Source organism: Salmo trutta, chromosome 12, assembly GCF_901001165.1.
Source record: "Salmo trutta chromosome 12, fSalTru1.1, whole genome shotgun sequence".
Taxonomy (NCBI): Eukaryota; Metazoa; Chordata; class Actinopteri; order Salmoniformes; family Salmonidae; genus Salmo; species Salmo trutta.
In genome coordinates, this window is record NC_042968.1 from 68411212 (window position 1) to 68428638 (window position 17427).

The 17427-nt window shown below is 44.3% G+C and overlaps 1 protein-coding gene across 3 annotated transcripts in view; it reads left to right on the plus strand.

Annotated features, from left to right (window-relative positions):
- The window catches only part of LOC115204053 (ubiquinone biosynthesis protein COQ4 homolog, mitochondrial-like), a 26286-nt gene extending 8859 nt beyond the window's left edge, over positions 1 to 17427 (plus strand). The window contains exons 2-6 of one of the 3 annotated variants that reach the window (XM_029769304.1): positions 4089 to 4241; positions 5782 to 5878; positions 6031 to 6133; positions 6233 to 6362; positions 16639 to 16758. In XM_029769304.1, coding sequence (XP_029625164.1) covers positions 4089 to 4241; positions 5782 to 5878; positions 6031 to 6133; positions 6233 to 6362; positions 16639 to 16658 — 503 coding nt within the window. In that variant the 3' untranslated portion in view covers positions 16659 to 16758. Of the gene's footprint in view, positions 1 to 4088; positions 4242 to 5781; positions 5879 to 6030; positions 6134 to 6232; positions 6363 to 6464; positions 6569 to 16612 lie in introns of those variants that run through there. The other 2 variants (XM_029769303.1, XM_029769302.1) reach the window with 2 other exon arrangements.

Here is a 17427-nt window from a genome sequence, read left to right on the forward strand (position 1 = left end):
TACGCTCACAGTGGCGGCACCCGTCTGCAGTACAAGGCCGACGGGATATAGTGTCGGCATTGGAGTGGTGTGCCCCTGCCCTGTGCACCACTGTGAAGTCGTACGGCTGAAGCTCCTTCAACCAGCGTGCAATCTGCCCCTTTGGCTCTCTGAAAGACATGAGCCACTGGAGAGCAGAGTGATCAGTCCTCACAGTAAAGGGCAGGCCACCCAGGTAGTACTTGAAGTGTTTGATGGAAGCCACAACAGCGAGGAGCTCCCGCCGGGTGACAGAGTTGCGGAGCTTATGTTTGTCGAACGTTTTGCTGAAGTGTATTGTTGTATGTGTTGAACTGCTTTGCTTTATCTTGGCCAGGTCGCAGTTGCAAATGAGAACTTGTTCTCAACTAGCCTACCTGGTTAAATAAAAGGTGCATTGTTTTGTTTTTTTAAATGACGCCGTTGAGCACGCTCGTTCTCTCGCTTAAAACATATGCTTTTTGTTTGGAAACTGAGGTGATAGGCTATATGGCTAGCTACACACATTTCAAATTATAGCTGTTTGCGGAGATGTATAGCTATATTGAGTAGTGACAACTTTCTCAACGAAGATGCGGAAGGATGAGCTTTTGCAGAGACAGGTATGGTGGTCTGAAGAGCGCGCTTGTTTGAAATGGATAAGTGTTGTGGTAGCTTTTGATAGAGAAGAACATCAAGACAAAGAAGCTGTATTATAAGTGGGATGCACTGTTGAGCGCTGCATCCGAGGGGTTCGTGCTGATTGTATGGAGATTGTGACAGACGGTTAAATGGCGTCCCTAGAGAAAGCAAAAACAAAATGGTTGTCAGGAGTAGTGCAGTATTATCATAAGGAGACATATACTTGGAATACGGAGGAGGAATGGAGGGGAAAAGAGAGGGAGAGGAGGTATGAGAGAGAGAGGGAGGAAGACGGTGAGCTTGAGTCTGTAAAAATGTCGGGAAAAAGGGAGATGGTTTGTTAAAGAAGAATTTCACCGGATGTTGTCGTAGTGGAACGCTAGCGGGACACCTAGCTGTAAGAGGTTTAAACGAATGGGGGAAAGAAATGTGAATTGTTTCCCTCTCAAGAAAAGGATGCCATTGAAAGGAGGGATTACTGGGGTAGAAGTAAATGTGAAAGTTGACCAACTGAAGGGGAAGAGTCCCGGTGTATGTGATGCCCGTCGTTTGATGCGACGCATGCAGGGTGGTGAGAGTGGGGAAACAGAAAAGTCATTGTCTGTTCTTCTGAGTTTTGATGTTGAGTCTTTGCCCGACAAAGTGATGTTAGGATATATAAGTTATCCTGTACGAGCCTTTGTGCTGAATAGATTACGTTGTTACAGGTGTCCAGCTTATAGGCATGTGGCAGCAATGTGTAGGAGGGAGGTTCCTAGGTGTGAGAAGTGTGCAGAAGGGCATGAGACAAAGGGATGTGTAGCATTGGGGAAAGTAGTGGTTTGTGTTAATTGCAGGGGTGCCAATGGGGCTGGGGATCAGAAATGTCCGTTGCGAGAGAGGCAGGTTGAGGTTTCCAGGATTAGAGTAGTGCAGAAGTTGTCATATGCTGGGGCAGTGAAGAAAGTAGAGAAAGATGGGTCAAGGGGAAGGGATCCTGAGAAGAGTCGTGTGAGTAGTAGATCTGTTCCAGTACAGAAGGATAGGCCAACAAGTGATATATGTTTCAGTAAGATTGGATTTTTAGCATTTATAGCAATGGTTATCACCTGTACTGCAGGGATGGAACAGAAGTAGCAGAAAATTGAAGTTGTGGTGGCAGCTGCAGAGGTAGTTGGGTGTGCGAGACTTGAGATCAGAAGAGTTACAGGGTGTGTTAAGTGGTGATGTCCCATCCTTTCAGGTTGTTGGCATGAGGTAGGACTAAATATATTTAAATAGTGGGGTAGGGTGGTGTTGATTTTATTTGCACATTTTGGAGAGTGTAGTGTTAGATGGTGGGGTATTTTTTATATATTTTTTTCAAGCAAAGTATATGGGAGTTCTACTCCAGTCTAGTCTGTGGCGGTAATGCAACATATTAGATTTCAACCGCCGTTTAAACGTCATCGAAGAAGAACTTTCTCCACGCTGTACAATGTGCAAACGTAAATTGAAGGACATGTCACGGATTTTGTGACCACACAGCAAGAGGTTACACAGGAACACACAAGAAAATACACAGTTCTGCGCGTGCTCTGGTCTTCTCTGTACTCGCTACATAGAACGTCACTTCTACGCGTACTCGCCAGCCAGGGCCTGTTTGTTTACGAAGGTATACATGTGGGACTTGTACCCTTGTGTGTGTATGGATAAGAAGTCAGTGAGGAGGACTATCTATCTTCTTTTGTCTGCCAATGTCGTTTTAGTTTGACCAGCTCTCTGTGTGTCGACGACGTCCTCCAACTTCACCTACAACCCACCGCTGTCTCGTTGAAATTCCATATTTAGCCTGTACTCGTGGTTGTCCAGCTTTTATTTATTTTTCAAAGCCCCATATCGCGGTCTCAACCTGTCAATATTTATATAAAACACCACCTAGATGAGGCCATGCGCACCAGGGTGAGGTGTAAACCCCACCCACCTAACATTTTGTGCCCGGTATTTTTGAATGCCTATGCTATAATAATGTTTGCGAAGCTAGTCTAGTTTACCAAGCTACCAATTCATTCAAATAAAATGTTATTGGTCACATATACGTGTTTAGCAGATGTTATTGCGGGTGTAGCGAAATGCTTGTGTTTCTAGCTCCTACAGTGCAGTAATATATAACAAGTAATATCTAATAATTTCACAACATATACACAATAAACACAAATCTAAGTATTGTCACAGCGGCATAGACTAAGATACAATAGAATATAATACAGTAATTCACACTAAAGCTACCCTTAAGAAAAATATAGTTTACATAACTGAAGTTACTTTGAAAAAGTAGTTCACTACATTCAAAATACTTTGTGAAACATCATGGTCACAGAGCATTTCATATTAATCTGTATGTAACTCTGAGATACTCCATTTAGTATGATATATTACATTTTGTATGGAATGTATTAATTTGTGGATGTCCATCCATTCCGTATGATATGTTTTGAATTACAATTTGTAGAATATGATACAAATTGCAATTTGTACAGTATGTTACGAATTTGCAAAACATATGATCTTTTACGAATTTGTTAGCTAGATGGCTAGGTTGCTAATGCTAGCTAACGTTAACGAGGCAAGGTTTGGGGTAAGGAGTTAGGTTAAAGGGTTAGGAAAAGGTTTAGCTAAAAGGGTTAGGGAAAGAGTTAGCTAACATGGTAAGTAGTTGCAAAGTAGTCAAAATGCTGAAGTTGTCCTTGATGAAATTAGAACACGCAACCATGCTAGACGTTTCGTTTTTGCTTTAAGTAACCTTCTATCTTATGTAACCATACTAAACGTAACATATCATACTAATGTCAGTGTCCTAGTCTGAGACTCGTCTCTGAAAAATTATCATATGTAAATCTGAAATGTCAGACTACATGTCAGACTACAAATTGCAAGACAGATTACATAATTTATAATATGTTTCAAGTGAGAATTTGGCATGTGTTATGCTGAAAAAGAAAGGAAATGATTGTTCTTCACCCATATTTTATTTTAGCCAAAAAAGTAGTGTGTAGTTCCAGTAGTAAGTTACAGTAAAAAACGTATTAACTACTGAAAACACTACCTAGATTTGAATTTAGTTCAACTACCACTAAGCTGTTAAATTACTAGTTGAACTACATATAGTTCACTACGCCCCAACACTGATAATAATGTCCTGTTTGTAAAATGCTTTTTTTGTGTCATGTGTGCTTTATAAACATACAGTTAATGTGAAACTCAAAATGCGTTCAAGATTCCCATCACACTAATTTCCTTGCTGGCCTCATGTACTACTCATTTACTAGGAAACTTCATCACTGTTTGACAGTAAACTAGAGCACTGGAAACTACCTGTGGCCCCATCTGAGCAGTGGTAATTGATGAGCCATTGTGGATGGGATGAATGACTGCTTCAGAGTCAGGTGTTCTGCATTATCATGTCTGATGGTGTTTGCTCTCCCCCACAGCCCTGTGTGTCCGACAGCAGCATAGTGGTCTAGACTCTGCAGACAGCCACTATGACAGACTGTACCCGGGCCACATCCCTACCGACGTCATCCAGAAAGCACTGCTGGCTGTGGGCCCCGGGGTGGCAGCCCTGCAGGACCCCTACAGACATGGTGAGAAGGATGCCCACTTCCAGTTGTGATATGTTCACATGGGCATTTACATGTGTAGGAAGTTTTTAGACATCATCAAGAGTATTTAGCACTGACAAACTCCTTATTAAACAGAGCCAAAGGTGTATTGTACCAAGAGTTTGGCTAAATATAATGGTACTCAGTTTGTATGACTCTGATATTAACCCCAGAGCGCTGATATTAACCCCAGAGCAGGCAATGGGTTGTTCTACCAATTCGGTGCTTTTAAGATGTTTTGGGAAAAAAATAATAATAATAATTTTGAAACTTTTGATTTCACCATTTTAATATTCTGTCATAAAGAGCACATGTTCAACTTAATAAAAGAGGTAAAATAATAAAAAATATCCATCTCAAGAGGTAAAATAATAAAAAAAAATAACTATAATAAGTGGCAAATAAAGTAACAGGGTTGACCGTAACAGGGTTGACCGTAACAGGGTTGACGAGTTCATCTTAAACCAGCCATAACTCCCCTTGTGACAGGGGGAATGGAAGCTTGTTGTGTACAACAGGGAGGGGCAAGTGAATGAAAAAAAAGAAGAAATTAAAACATTTCTAGCCTGCCTATCTATGGGTAATAGGGTTGACTTGTTATGCTCGGCCTACTCAGTTTTCCACCACAAAACACCAGACAATTTACAAAAAGAGTAGAACCAGCTCACCTGCTTTTACATTATGATTTGACTGTTAGATGTTCAGTGATTCTTTTGAAAAAAAATATATAAAAAGGAATAGGTTCACCATATTAAAACGAAAGTTCAGTTTTCGTAACAGGGTTGACCTTTAAAATAAGGGACAGGTTTTTTACCTTAAAATGAATCACTAATCACATTAAATAATAATAATAATCAGAATGTACTTTCTCAAAGGAACAAAATAACTAGGGCTTTATAATGATGGGGAAAACTTAAGTGGATAAAAATGTTCCTCGAAGTCACAGAGGGGACATGTCAAAATGCTGTATTTTGGCACTTTAACAACTCTTTATTCATATAAAAAATTGGATTTATTCAATTATCCATGTGTTCTATATTAATTGGCACTTCATTGAATATAACAGGCTTTTAAATCCAATATTGGTGCACAATTTCTAACTAAAATATCAAAGGGACGCAAAAGGCACTTATTTCATGGAAGACCATAATACTGATCCATAATGAGTTTGGTGTGGGTGGGGTGTTCCCTGTTTCGTTTTCCTGTCTGCATTGGAAATTCAAAGTAGGTGATTAAGTTTCATTACTCAGTAATCGATACCAAGCAGAGTTATTTAATGGGTTTCCTGTGTCATTTAGATCCTTTGTTACCAGGTCTGGTAAAACAAGAACTAAAACTGTGTGAAACAGTCTTAGTGAAATTAGATGAAAAGTTTGATTTAAAACAAGTAATTGAAATATCAATTATTCAAAAGGGTGAGAAATAACTTAAGTTTCTCTTTTGGTGTAACATACACTGCATTTTTCTCAATAAAAAGGACCATATTTATCTCACTGTAATCCCTGTTCGCCATGTATTGTAGACATGGTGGCCGTTCTCGGCGAGACTACAGGACACCTGGCCCTCAATACGCTCCGGGACAGAATAAGAGGAGACCCTGAGGGCTATACCATTCTAACGTATGGCACAACCTCTGCTGTCTGTCCTACTCAGTGTTTATGTCCATCCTGATTCCTGAAATATACATCTCTACAATTGGGATAAGTTCTGTGGGAACATGTGTTTGTCCATTAATGCTCTTGTGTGTATGTTTCATCTATTGGTGTGTTAGAGAGCGCCCACGGATCAGGCTATCCACATTGGATCTGTCCAAGATGGCCTTCCTTCCAGATGGATCCTTAGGGAGAGAGTACTTGCGCTTCCTTGAGGACAATGTGAGTTTGTGAAGGACATTGATCTCTTTGCAGAGGGAGTGTGGTGATTTTTGTAGTGTATTTGCTTAGCTCTACTTTCTCGTTCCCTCTCTTTCTCAGAGGGTGACCCCTGACTCAAGGGCAGATGTGAAGTTTGTGGATAATGAAGAGTTGGCGTATGTTATGCAGAGATACAGAGAGGTCCACGATTTACTGCACAGCTTACTAGGCTTGCCCACTAACATGCTAGGTGAGTCTGCCACCATAGAAGTAGGATTCATCGATTACATACAGTGAGCTCCAAAAGAATTGGAACAGTGAATGTTTTTTTTTTCTTTTTTCTCTACTCCAGATACAATGACCACGCCATTAAAATGCAGACAGTCAGCTTTAATTTGAGAGTATTTTCATCCATATCAGGTGAACCGTTTAGAAATGTAGAAATTAAAGCACTTTTTGTACATACAGTGCCTTAGTGTATTCATACAGTTGAAGTCAGAAGTTTACATAAACTAGTTTTAATGACTCCAACCTAAGTGTTTCAACCACTCCACAAATTTCTTGTTAACAAACTATTGTTTTGGCAAGTCGGTTAGCACATCATTTTTCCAACAATTGTTTACAGACAGATTATTTCACTTATAATTCACTGTATCACAATTCCAGTGGGTCAGAAGTTTACATACACTAAGTTGACTGTGCCTTTAAACAGCTTGGAAAATTCCAGAAAATTATGTCATGGCTTTAGAAGTTTCTGATAGGCTAATTGACATCATTTGAGTCAATTGGAGGTGTACCTGTGGATGTATTTCAAGGCCTACCTCAAACTCAGTGCCTCTTAGCTTGACATCATGGGAAAATCAAAAGAAATCAGCCAAGACCTCAGAAAAAAATTGTGGACCTCCACAAGTCTGATTCAAACTTAGGAGCAATTTCCCAACGCCTGAAGGTACCATGTTCATCTGTACAAACAATAATACGCAAGTATAAACACCATGGGACCACACAGCCGTCATACCTTTCAGGAACGAGACGTGTTCTGTCTCCTAGAGATGAAAGTTCTTTGGTGTGAAAAGTGCAAATCAATCCCAGAACAACAGCAAAGGACCTTGTGAAGATGCTGGAGGAAACAGGTGCAAAAGTATCTATATGCACAGTAAAATGAGTCCTATATTGACATATCCTGAAAGGCTGCTCAGCAAGGAAGAAGCCACTGCTCCAAAACCACCATAAAAAAAGCCAGACTACGATTTGCAACAGCACATGGAGACAAAGATTGGACTTTTTGGAGAAATGTCCTCTGGTCTGATGAAACAAAAATAGAACTGTTTGGCCATAATGACCATCGTTATGTTTGGAGGAAAAGGGGGGGGCTTGCAAGCCGAAGAACACCATCCCAACCGTGAAGCACAGGGGTGGCAGCATCATGTTGTGGGGGTGCTTTGCTGCAAGAGTGATTGGTGCAACTTCCCAAAATAGATGGCATCATGAGGGAGGAAAATGATGTGGATATACACTGCTCAAAAAAATAAAGGGAACACTTAAACAACACATCCTAGATCTGAATGAAAGAAATAATCTTATTAAATACTTTTTTCTTTACATAGTTGAATGTGCTGACAACAAAATCACACAAAAATAATCAATGGAAATTCAATTTATCAACCCATGGAGGTCTGGATTTGGAGTCACACTCAAAATTAAAGTGGAAACCACACTACAGGCTGATCCAACTTTGATGTAATGTCCTTAAAACAAGTCAAAATTAGGCTCAGTGGTGTGTGTGGCCTCCATGTGCCTGTATGACCTCCCTACAACGCCTGGGCATGCTCCTGATGAGGTGGCAGATGGTCTCCTGAGGGATCTCCTCCCAGACCTGGACTAAAGCATCCGCCAACTCCTGGACAATCTGTGGTGCAACGTGGCGTTGGTGGATGGAGCGAGACATGATGTCCCAGATGTGCTCAATTGGATTCAGGTCTGGGGAACGGGCGGGCCAGTCCATAGCATCAATGCCTTCCTCTTGCAGGAACTGCTGACACACTCCAGCCACATGAGGTCTAGCATTGTCTTGCATTAAGAGGAACCCAGGGCCAACCGCACCAGCATATGGTCTCACAAGGGGTCTGAGGATCTCATCTCGGTACCTAATGGCAGTCAGGCTACCTCTGGCGAGCACATGGAGGGCTGTGCGGCCTCCCAAAGAAATGCCACCCCACACCATGACTGACCCACCGCCAAACCGGTCATGCTGGAGGATGTTGCAGGCAGCAGAACGTTCTCCACGGCATCTCCAGACTCTGTTACGTCTGTCACGTGCTCAGTGTGAACCTGCTTTCATCTGTGAAGAGCACAGGGCGCCAGTGGCAAATTTGCCAATCTTGGTGTTCTCTGGCAAATGCCAAACGTCCTGCACGGTGTTGGGCTGTAAGCGCAAGCCCCACCTGTGGACGTCGAGCCCTCATACCACCCTCATGGAGTATGTTTCTGACCGTTTGAGCAGACACATGCACATTTGTGGCCTGCTGGAGGTCATTTTGCAGGGCTCTGGCAGTGCTCCTCCTGCTTTTCCGGAGGTAGCGGTCCTGCTGCTGGGTTGTTGCCCTCCTACGGCCTCCTCCACATCTCCTGATGTACTGGCCTGTCTCCTGGTAGCGCCTCCATGCTCTGGACACTATGCTGACAGACACAGCAAGCCTTCTTGCCACAGCTCGCATTGATGTGCCATCCTGGATGAGCTGCACTACCTGAGCCACTTGTGTGGGTTGTAGACTCCGTCTCATGCTACCACTAGAGTGAAAGCACCGCCAGCATTCAAAAGTGACCAAAACATCAGCCAGGAAGCATAGGAACTGAGAAGTGGTCTATGGTCTCCACCTGCAGAACCACTCCTTTATTGGGGGTGTCTTGCTTATTGCCTATAATTTCCACCTGTTGTCTATTCCATTTGCACAACAGCATGTGAAATTTATTGTCAATCAGTGTTGCTTCCTAAGTGGACAGTTTGATTTCACAGAAGTGTGATTGACTTGGAGTAACATTGTGTTGTTTAAGTGTTCCCTTTATTTTTTTGAGCAGTATATATTGAAGCAACATCTCAAGACATCAGTCAGGAAGTTAAAGCTTGGTCGCAAATGGGTCTTCCGAATGGACAATGACCCCAAGCATACTTCCAAAGTTGTTTCAAATGGCTTAAGGACAACAAAGTCAAAGTATTGGAGTGGCCATCACAAAGCCCTGACCTCAATCCTATAGAAAATTTGTGGACAGAACTGAGAAAACGTGTGCGAGCAAGGAGGCCTACAAACCTGACTCAGTTACACCAGCTCTGTCAGGAGGAAAGGGCCAAAATTCACCCAATTTACTGTGGGAAGCTTGTGGATGGTTACCTGAAACGTTTGACCCAAGTTAAACAATTTGTAGGCAATGCTACCAAATACTAATTGAGTGCATGTAAACTTCTGACCCACTGGGAATGTGATGAAGGAAATAAAATCACTCTCCACTCTTTTTATTTGCATTAAATGTCAGGAATTGTGAAAAACTGAGTTTAAATATATTTGGCTAAGGTGTATGTACATTTCCGACTTCAACTGTACCTCTTAACTTATTTCACGTTTTGTTGTGTTACAGCCTGAATTCAAAATGTATTAAATAGATGTTGTTTCTTACCCATCTACACACAATACCCAATAATGACATAGTGAAAACATTAGTTGAAAATGAAATACACATATCTAATTTACATAAGTATTCACACCCCTGAGTCGATAGTGTTAGAATACCCTTTGGCAGCGATTACAGCTGAGATTTTCTTGGTAAGTCACAGAGCTTTGCACACCTGGATTGTACAATATGTGCACATTTTTTTTTACATTTTTTTTATTATTCAAGCTCTGTCAAGTTGGTTGTTGATCATTGCTAGACAGCCATTTTCAAATCTTGCCATAGATTTTGAAGCAGATTTAAATAAAAACTGTAACTAGGCCACTCAGGAACATTCATTATCGACTTGGTAAGAAACTGTAGTGTATATTTGGCTTTGTGTTTTAGGTTATTGTCCTGCTGAAAAGGTGAATTTGACTCCCAGTGTCTGTTGAAAAGCAGACAACCAAGTTTTCCTCTAGGATTTTGCCTGTGCTTAGCTTTATTCCATTTATTTTAACAAAACTCCCTAGTCCTTGTCGATGACAAGCATACCCATAACATGATACAGCCACCACCATGCTTGAAAATATGAAGAGTGGTACTCAGTGATGTGTTGTGTTGGATTTGCCCCAAACGCTTAACGCTTTGTATTCAGGACATAAAGTTTATTTCTTTACCAAATTGTTTGCACTTTTACTTTAGAGCCTTGTTACAAACAGGATGCATGTTTTGGAATATTTGTATTCTGTACAGGCTTCCTTCTTTTCACTCTGTCATTTATGTTCGTTTTCTGGAGTAACTACAATGTTGTTGATCCATCCTCCGTTTTCTCCTATCACTGCCATTAAACTCTGTAACTGTTTTAAAGTCACCATTGACCTCATGGTGAACTCCCTGTGTGATTTCCTTCCTGTCCGGCAGGAAAGACGCCTGTATCTTTGTAGTGACTGGGTGTACTGTGTCATTAATAACTTCACCATGCTCAAAGTGATATTCAATGGGCCTCCCGAGTGGCGCAGCCGTCTAAGGCACTGCATTGCAGTGCTAGCTGCGTTACTACAGATCCTGGTTCGATACCGGGCTGTGTTGCAGCCGGCCGTGACCGGGAGACCCATGAGGCAACACACAATTGGCCCAGCGTCGTCCGGGTTAGGGGAGGGTTTGGCCGATCGGGATGTCCTTGACCCATCACGCTCTAGCGACTCCTGTGGCGGGCCGGGCGCGTTCACGCTGACACGGTCGCCAGGTGTACGGTGTTTCCTCCAACACAGTGGTGAGGCTGGCTTCCGGGTTAAGCGGGCATTGTGTCAAGAAGCTTGGCGGGGTTGTGTTTCGGGGGACGCACGGCCTTCAACCTTCGCCTCTCCCGAGTCTATACGGGAGTTACAGTGATGAGACAAGACTAACTACCAATTGCATATCACGAAAAAGGGGAGAAAAATGTTTTACCAGTCAAAAGTTTGGACACAAAAGTTAACTCATTCCAGGGGTTTTCTTTATAGTAAAACTATTTTCTACATTGTAGAATAATAGGGAAGACATCAAAACTATGAAATAACACATATGGAATCACATATGTAACCAAAAAGTATTCAAATTGAGATTCTTTAAAGTAGCACTAAGGTTTTCACTGGGCTGAGCGGGAACTGTGCTTCCTCAGAGGTAGGGAGGCGAGCAGGCCAGAGGTGGATGAACGCAGTGCCCTTGTTTGGGTATAGGGCCTGATCAGAGCCTGAAGGTACGGAGGTGCCGTTCCCCTCACAGCTCCGTAGGCAAGCACCATGGTCTTGTAGCGGATGCGAGCTTCAACTGGAAGCCAGTGGAGAGAGCGGAGGAGCGGGGTGACGTGAGAGAACTTGGGAAGGTTGAACACCAGACGGGCTGCGGCGTTCTGGATGAGTTGTAGGGGTTTAATGGCACAGGCAGGGAGCCCAGCCAACAGCGAGTTGCAGTAATCCAGACGGGAGATGACAAGTGCCTGGATTAGGACCTGCGCCGCTTCCTGTGTGAGGCAGGGTCGTACTCTGCGAACGTTGTAGAGCATGAACCTACAGGATCGGGTCACCGCCTTGATGTTAGTGGAGAACGACAGGGTGTTGTCCAGGGTCACGCCAAGGTTCTTAGCACTCTGGGAAGAGGACACAATGGAGTTGTCAACCGTGATGGCGAGATCATGGAAGTCCTTCCTCGGGAGGAAGAGCAGCTCCGTCTTGCTGAGGTTCAGCTTGAGGTGGTGATCCGTCATCCACACTGATATGTCTGCCAGACATGCAGAGATGCGATTCGCCACCTGGTTATCAGAAGGGGGAAAGGAGAAGATTAATTGTGTGTCGTCTGCATAGCAATGATAGGAGTGACCATGTGAGGATATGACAGAGCCAAGTGACTTGGTGTATAGCGAGAATAGGAGAGGGCCTAGAACAGAGCCCTGGGGGACACCAGTGGTGAGAGCACGTGGTGCGGAGACAGATTCTCGCCACGCCACCTGGTAGGAGCGACCTGTCAGGTAGGACACAATCCAAGCGTGGGCCGCGCCGGAGATGCCCAACTCAGAGAGGGTGGAGAGGAGGATCTGATGGTTCACAGTATCAAAGGCGGCAGATAGGTCTAGAAGGATGAGAGCAGAGGAGAGAGAGTTAGCTTTAGCAGTGCAGAGAGCCTCCGTGACACAGAGAAGAGCAGTCTCAGTTGAATGACCAGTCTTGAAACCTGACTGATTTGGATCAAGAAGGTCATTCTGAGAAAGATAGCAGGAGAGCTGGCCAAGGACGGCACGTTCAAGAGTTTTGGAGAGAAAAGAAAGAAGGGATACTGGTCTGTAGTTGTTGACATCGGAGGGATCGAGTGTAGGTTTTTTCAGAAGGGGTGCAACTCTCGCTCTCTTGAAGACGGAAGGGACGTAGCCAGCGGTCAAGGATGAGTTGATGAGCGAGGTGAGGTAAGGGAGAAGGTCTCCGGAAATGGTCTGGAGAAGAGAGGAGGGGATAGGGTCAAGCGGACAGGTTGTTGGGCGGCCGGCCGTCACAAGACGCGAGATTTCATCTGGAGAAAGAGGTCAAAGCACAGGGTAGGGCAGTGTGAGCAGGACCAGCGGTGTTGTTTGAATTAGCAAACGAGGATCGGATGTCGTCGACCTTCTTTTCAAAATGGTTGACAAAGTCATCCGCAGAGAGGGAGGGGGGGGAGGAGGATTCAGGAGGGAGGAGAAGGTGGCAAAGAGCTTCCTAGGGTTAGAGGCAGATGCTTGGAATTTAGGGTGGTAGAAAGTGGCTTTAGCAGCAGAGACAGAAGAGGAAAATGTAGAGGAGGGAGTGAAAGGATGCCAGGTCCGCAGGGAGGCGAGTTTTCCTCCATTTCCGCTCGGCTGCCCGGAGCCCTGTTCTGTGAGCTCGCAATGAGTCGTCGAGCCACGGAGCAGGAGGGGAGGACCGAGCCGGCCTGGAGGATAGGGGACATAGAGAGTCAAAGGATGCAGAAAGGGAGGAGAGGAGGGTTGAGGAGGCAGAATCAGGAGATAGGTTGGAGAAGGTTTGAGCAGAGGGAAGAGATGATAGGATGGAAGAGGAGAGAGTAGCGGGAGAGAGAGAGCGAAGGTTGGGACGGCGCAATACCATCTGAGTAGGGGCAGAGTGAGAAGTGTTGGATGAGAGCGAGAGGGAAAAGGATACAAGGTAGTGGTCGGAGACTTGGAGGGGAGTTGCAATGAGATTAGTGGAAGAACAGCATCTAGTAAAGATGAGGTCAAGCGTATTGCCTGCCTTGTGAGTAGGGGGGGAAGGTGAGAGGGTGAGGTCAAAAGAGGAGAGGAGTGGAAAGAAGGAGGCAGAGAGGAATGAGTCAAAGGTAGACGTGGGGAGGTTAAAGTCACCCAGAACTGTGAGAGGTGAGCCATCCTCAGGAAAGGAACTTATCAAGGTGTCAAGCTCATTGATGAACTCTCCAAGGGAACCTAGAGGGCGATAAATGATAAGGATGTTAAGCTTGAAAGGGCTGGTAACTGTGACAGCATGGAATTCAAAGGAGGCGATAGACAGATGGGTCAGGGGAGAAAGAGAGAATGTCCACTTGGGAGAGATGAGGATCCCAGTGCCACCACCCCGCTGACCAGAAGCTCTCGGGGTGTGCGAGAACACGTGGGCAGATGAGGAGAGAGCAGTAGGAGTAGCAGTGTTATCTGTGGTAATCCATGTTTCCGTCAGCGCCAAGAAGTCGAGGGACTGGAGGGTAGCATAGGCTGAGATGAACTCTGCCTTGTTGGCCGCAGACCGGCAGTTCCAGAGGCTGCCGGAGACCTGGAACTCCACGTGGGTCGTGCGCGCTGGGACCACCAGGTTAGAGTGGCAGCGGCCACGCGGTGTGAAGCGTTTGAATGGCCTGTGCAGAGGGGAGTGAACAGGGAGACAGACACATAGTTGACAGGCTACAGAAGAGGCTACGCTAATGCAAAGGAGATTGGAATGACAAGTGGACTACACGTCTCGAATGTTCAGAAAGTTAGCTTACGTTGCAAAAATCTTTTTGACTAAAATGATTAAAATGATACAGTACTGCTGGCTGGTGAAGTAGGCTAGCTAGCAGTGGCTGCGTTGTTGACTTTGTTTGAAAGTGTAGCTGGCTAGGTAACCTCGATAGTTTCAGTGTTACACCTTATCATGATACAAAGGCAGCTATGTAGCTAGCTAACATAACACTAATCAAGACGTTCCTTTGTAATGTATTTAGTTTCTACAATGCTGCTCGTCTGTAATAGTTGGCTAGGTTTGGATCCAGGAGGATCCTCTTGATGGGTCTGTGATATGGCCATTTCTTGGAGAGACTTTCAAACATGACAACACCACCCCAACAGGTGTTGCTGGGCAGCTTCAATGTGGTGCTCTTATTCTTCTCACTTTGCTTGGTGAGGTAGATTGCTGTTATAACTTGATGACCCTTCACATACCTAACCATTTCCTTGGCTCTCTTGTAGTGTATCCGTTGTTTTCAGTGCCATGATGTCCTTGAGGAGCAGATTCAATGCATGAGCAGCACAGCCAATGGGTGTGATGTGAGGGTAGGACTCCACTTTAGACTAAGCAGCATTCATGTTCACAGCATTGTCTGTCACCAGTGCAAATACCTTCTGTGGTCCAAGGTCATTGATGACTGCCTTCAGCTCATCTGCAATGTAGAGACGGGTGTGTCTATTGTCCCTTGTCAGTGCTTTTCTAGAAAACTGGTTGAGGGGTGGAGATTATGTAGTTAATTATTCCTTGCCCACGAACATTCAACCACCCATCAGAGAGGATTGCAATACAGTCTGCCTTCTCTATGATTTGCTTGACCTTCACTTGAACTCTGCATCCAGCAAATGAGTAGATAAAGCATGTCTGGTTGGAGGGGTTTATGCTAAATGGTGTATATATATAAATAAAAATAATGTATTGTGTCATTATGGAGTCACTTGTATTGTAAATAAGAATATGTTTCTAAACACTTCTACAATAATGTGGATGATACTAGTCTTGGGCGGTATACCATAAATCGGGGTATTTGGAAAAAGCCACAGAATGGTTTTTCAGTACCATCAATGCCGTTGAAACTATATATTAACGTTTTTTTAATACAGTTGAATATTTGTAGATACTTTAAGTAAATAAATATCTGCAGTCAACTTATGCAATACTTTAGCAGAAAAAAAAATGGCGTTCTTCATTTCACCTGTCACAATATTTATGTAGCTTAGCGTAGTCCCCAGTCACATGTCACGTGGTGTTGGTTTATAAGAACACAACATGAGAGACCGGAGCCTTGTGTGTCACTCACTGTTCGTGCAGTATGCGCCAGGTGATCTAAGTACAATATGGAATTCACAACTAAATGTGTGACAGCTAGATACAGTATCTTATAACTATTAAGTTAACTGTTGCTTCCCACAATGTTAACAATATTCCATATCGCACTTCGGAAGCCAGCCGCACCAATGTGTCAGAGGAAGCACTGTTCAACTCATGACCGAGGCGCAATGAGCAAAGTAAAGCCTCCCGGCCAAACCCTCCCCGAACCCAGACGACGCTGGGCCAATTGTGCGCCGCCCTATGGGACTCCCGATCACGGCCGATTGTGATACAGCCCGGGATTGAACCCGGGTCTCTAGTGACACCTCCAGCACTGCGATATAGTGCCTTAGACCGCTGTGCCACTTGGGAGGCCCCCGGACATAATTTCTAATGACAAAGTGTAGTCGGGCCTGCTGACACTTTCCACAAACAAACGGTGCTTGTCATTGCTTGTTAGAAAGCTCTCTACACACATTTTTGAGGGCGTACTGTAGTTGACAAATTTTTAGTGGGAGGATGGTGCTCCATGACCTCTTATGTATCGGTTGTGGCTTAGCCTAGCTATCTGCGTCTGCATTGGGTCCGCTTCTGTCATGTTTCCCAGGGGATTCTTTTTTATGAGCACAATTCCCGCCCGCCTTTTAAGCCCTGTCTACCTAAATTCATGATGTTTTGGGAGAGTTGTCTGTCTGAAGAGCACCCTCCCCGGAACATTTATTTCTCCCTTTTCGAAGTAGCCAAGAGAATTCCACACGATCCCCTGACCTAGTGCTATTGCAGGTCTAGGATTTCCACAAATATTAGGTGGGACTTTCAGTCCCGTCAATGACACATCACTTCGTAGGTTTTTAGAATGGAAATCAAATTGCGTATGAAAATGAAATACTTCCTGAAACTGAATTTCCTGAAAGTGTCATAATGAATGGGGGGGTATTGTCTGAGTATTAACATCAGCTGTAAATGCTTCCTTCTCTGTTGTACAATAACTATTGGCATCAGTCTGGTATTTGTAAAGTAATGTGATTATTTCGGCCAGACTGTTTCCTTGTGGCTCTCCCACAGTCGTCTGGAATCCCTGGTGACGTCCCTGGGGCTGTGGGCTGTGAGGAATGGCCGACAGGCATGCTGTGTCCTCAGCATCTTCTACGAGCGACGCTGGGAGCAGAGTCTGCAGGACCTGAGACTGGAGCTGAACATCGAGCACCCCCTCTGATGTCAGAGCTACCACTGTGCAACCAGATGGTAGAGGATGCAGGGACTCTTTGGAGAGATGTAATGTTGGAATTTTGTGGGCTGACTGTATAATGTCAATTGTGTCAAGCTTCCCCATGTTTCAAAGTGAATAATGGTGAAGGAAGGAAAGGCCTATATTCACAATGGGGGCAGGGGATTTCCAGAGAGGCATTACCAGAGAGAGATTGTTACCCCCTTAACAAGCTTGAGATCATTTCCCCTCGACAATGGTTAAGTACAGTATGACCTGACATTGAGTAGAAGGGACTTTTTTGGAACAAAACCTTGTTGAGGGTCTTGTATTACCCACTGCCATTCTTCAAGCGCCAAGTCATTACCTAGGTTGGGCAAACCAAGGACATGCGAGAGCCTGTTGCTGCTGGTTACACAAGTGGTGGCTTAGTCATGTCTGGTATCATTCAGACGCTGAGACTGGTTCTATCTGACATTTCCTTCACTCATAACTCATAGTACATCACCCACCTGGTACTGTAATGACTGTCAATCATTGACTGAGTTTTATTTGACAATGTGTGTGTTCATGACAAGCACAGCACTGTTCATGCATCTCTGGCGTGAGATGTCACTTATCAATAAATTGTTTGCACTTTGTTGAAA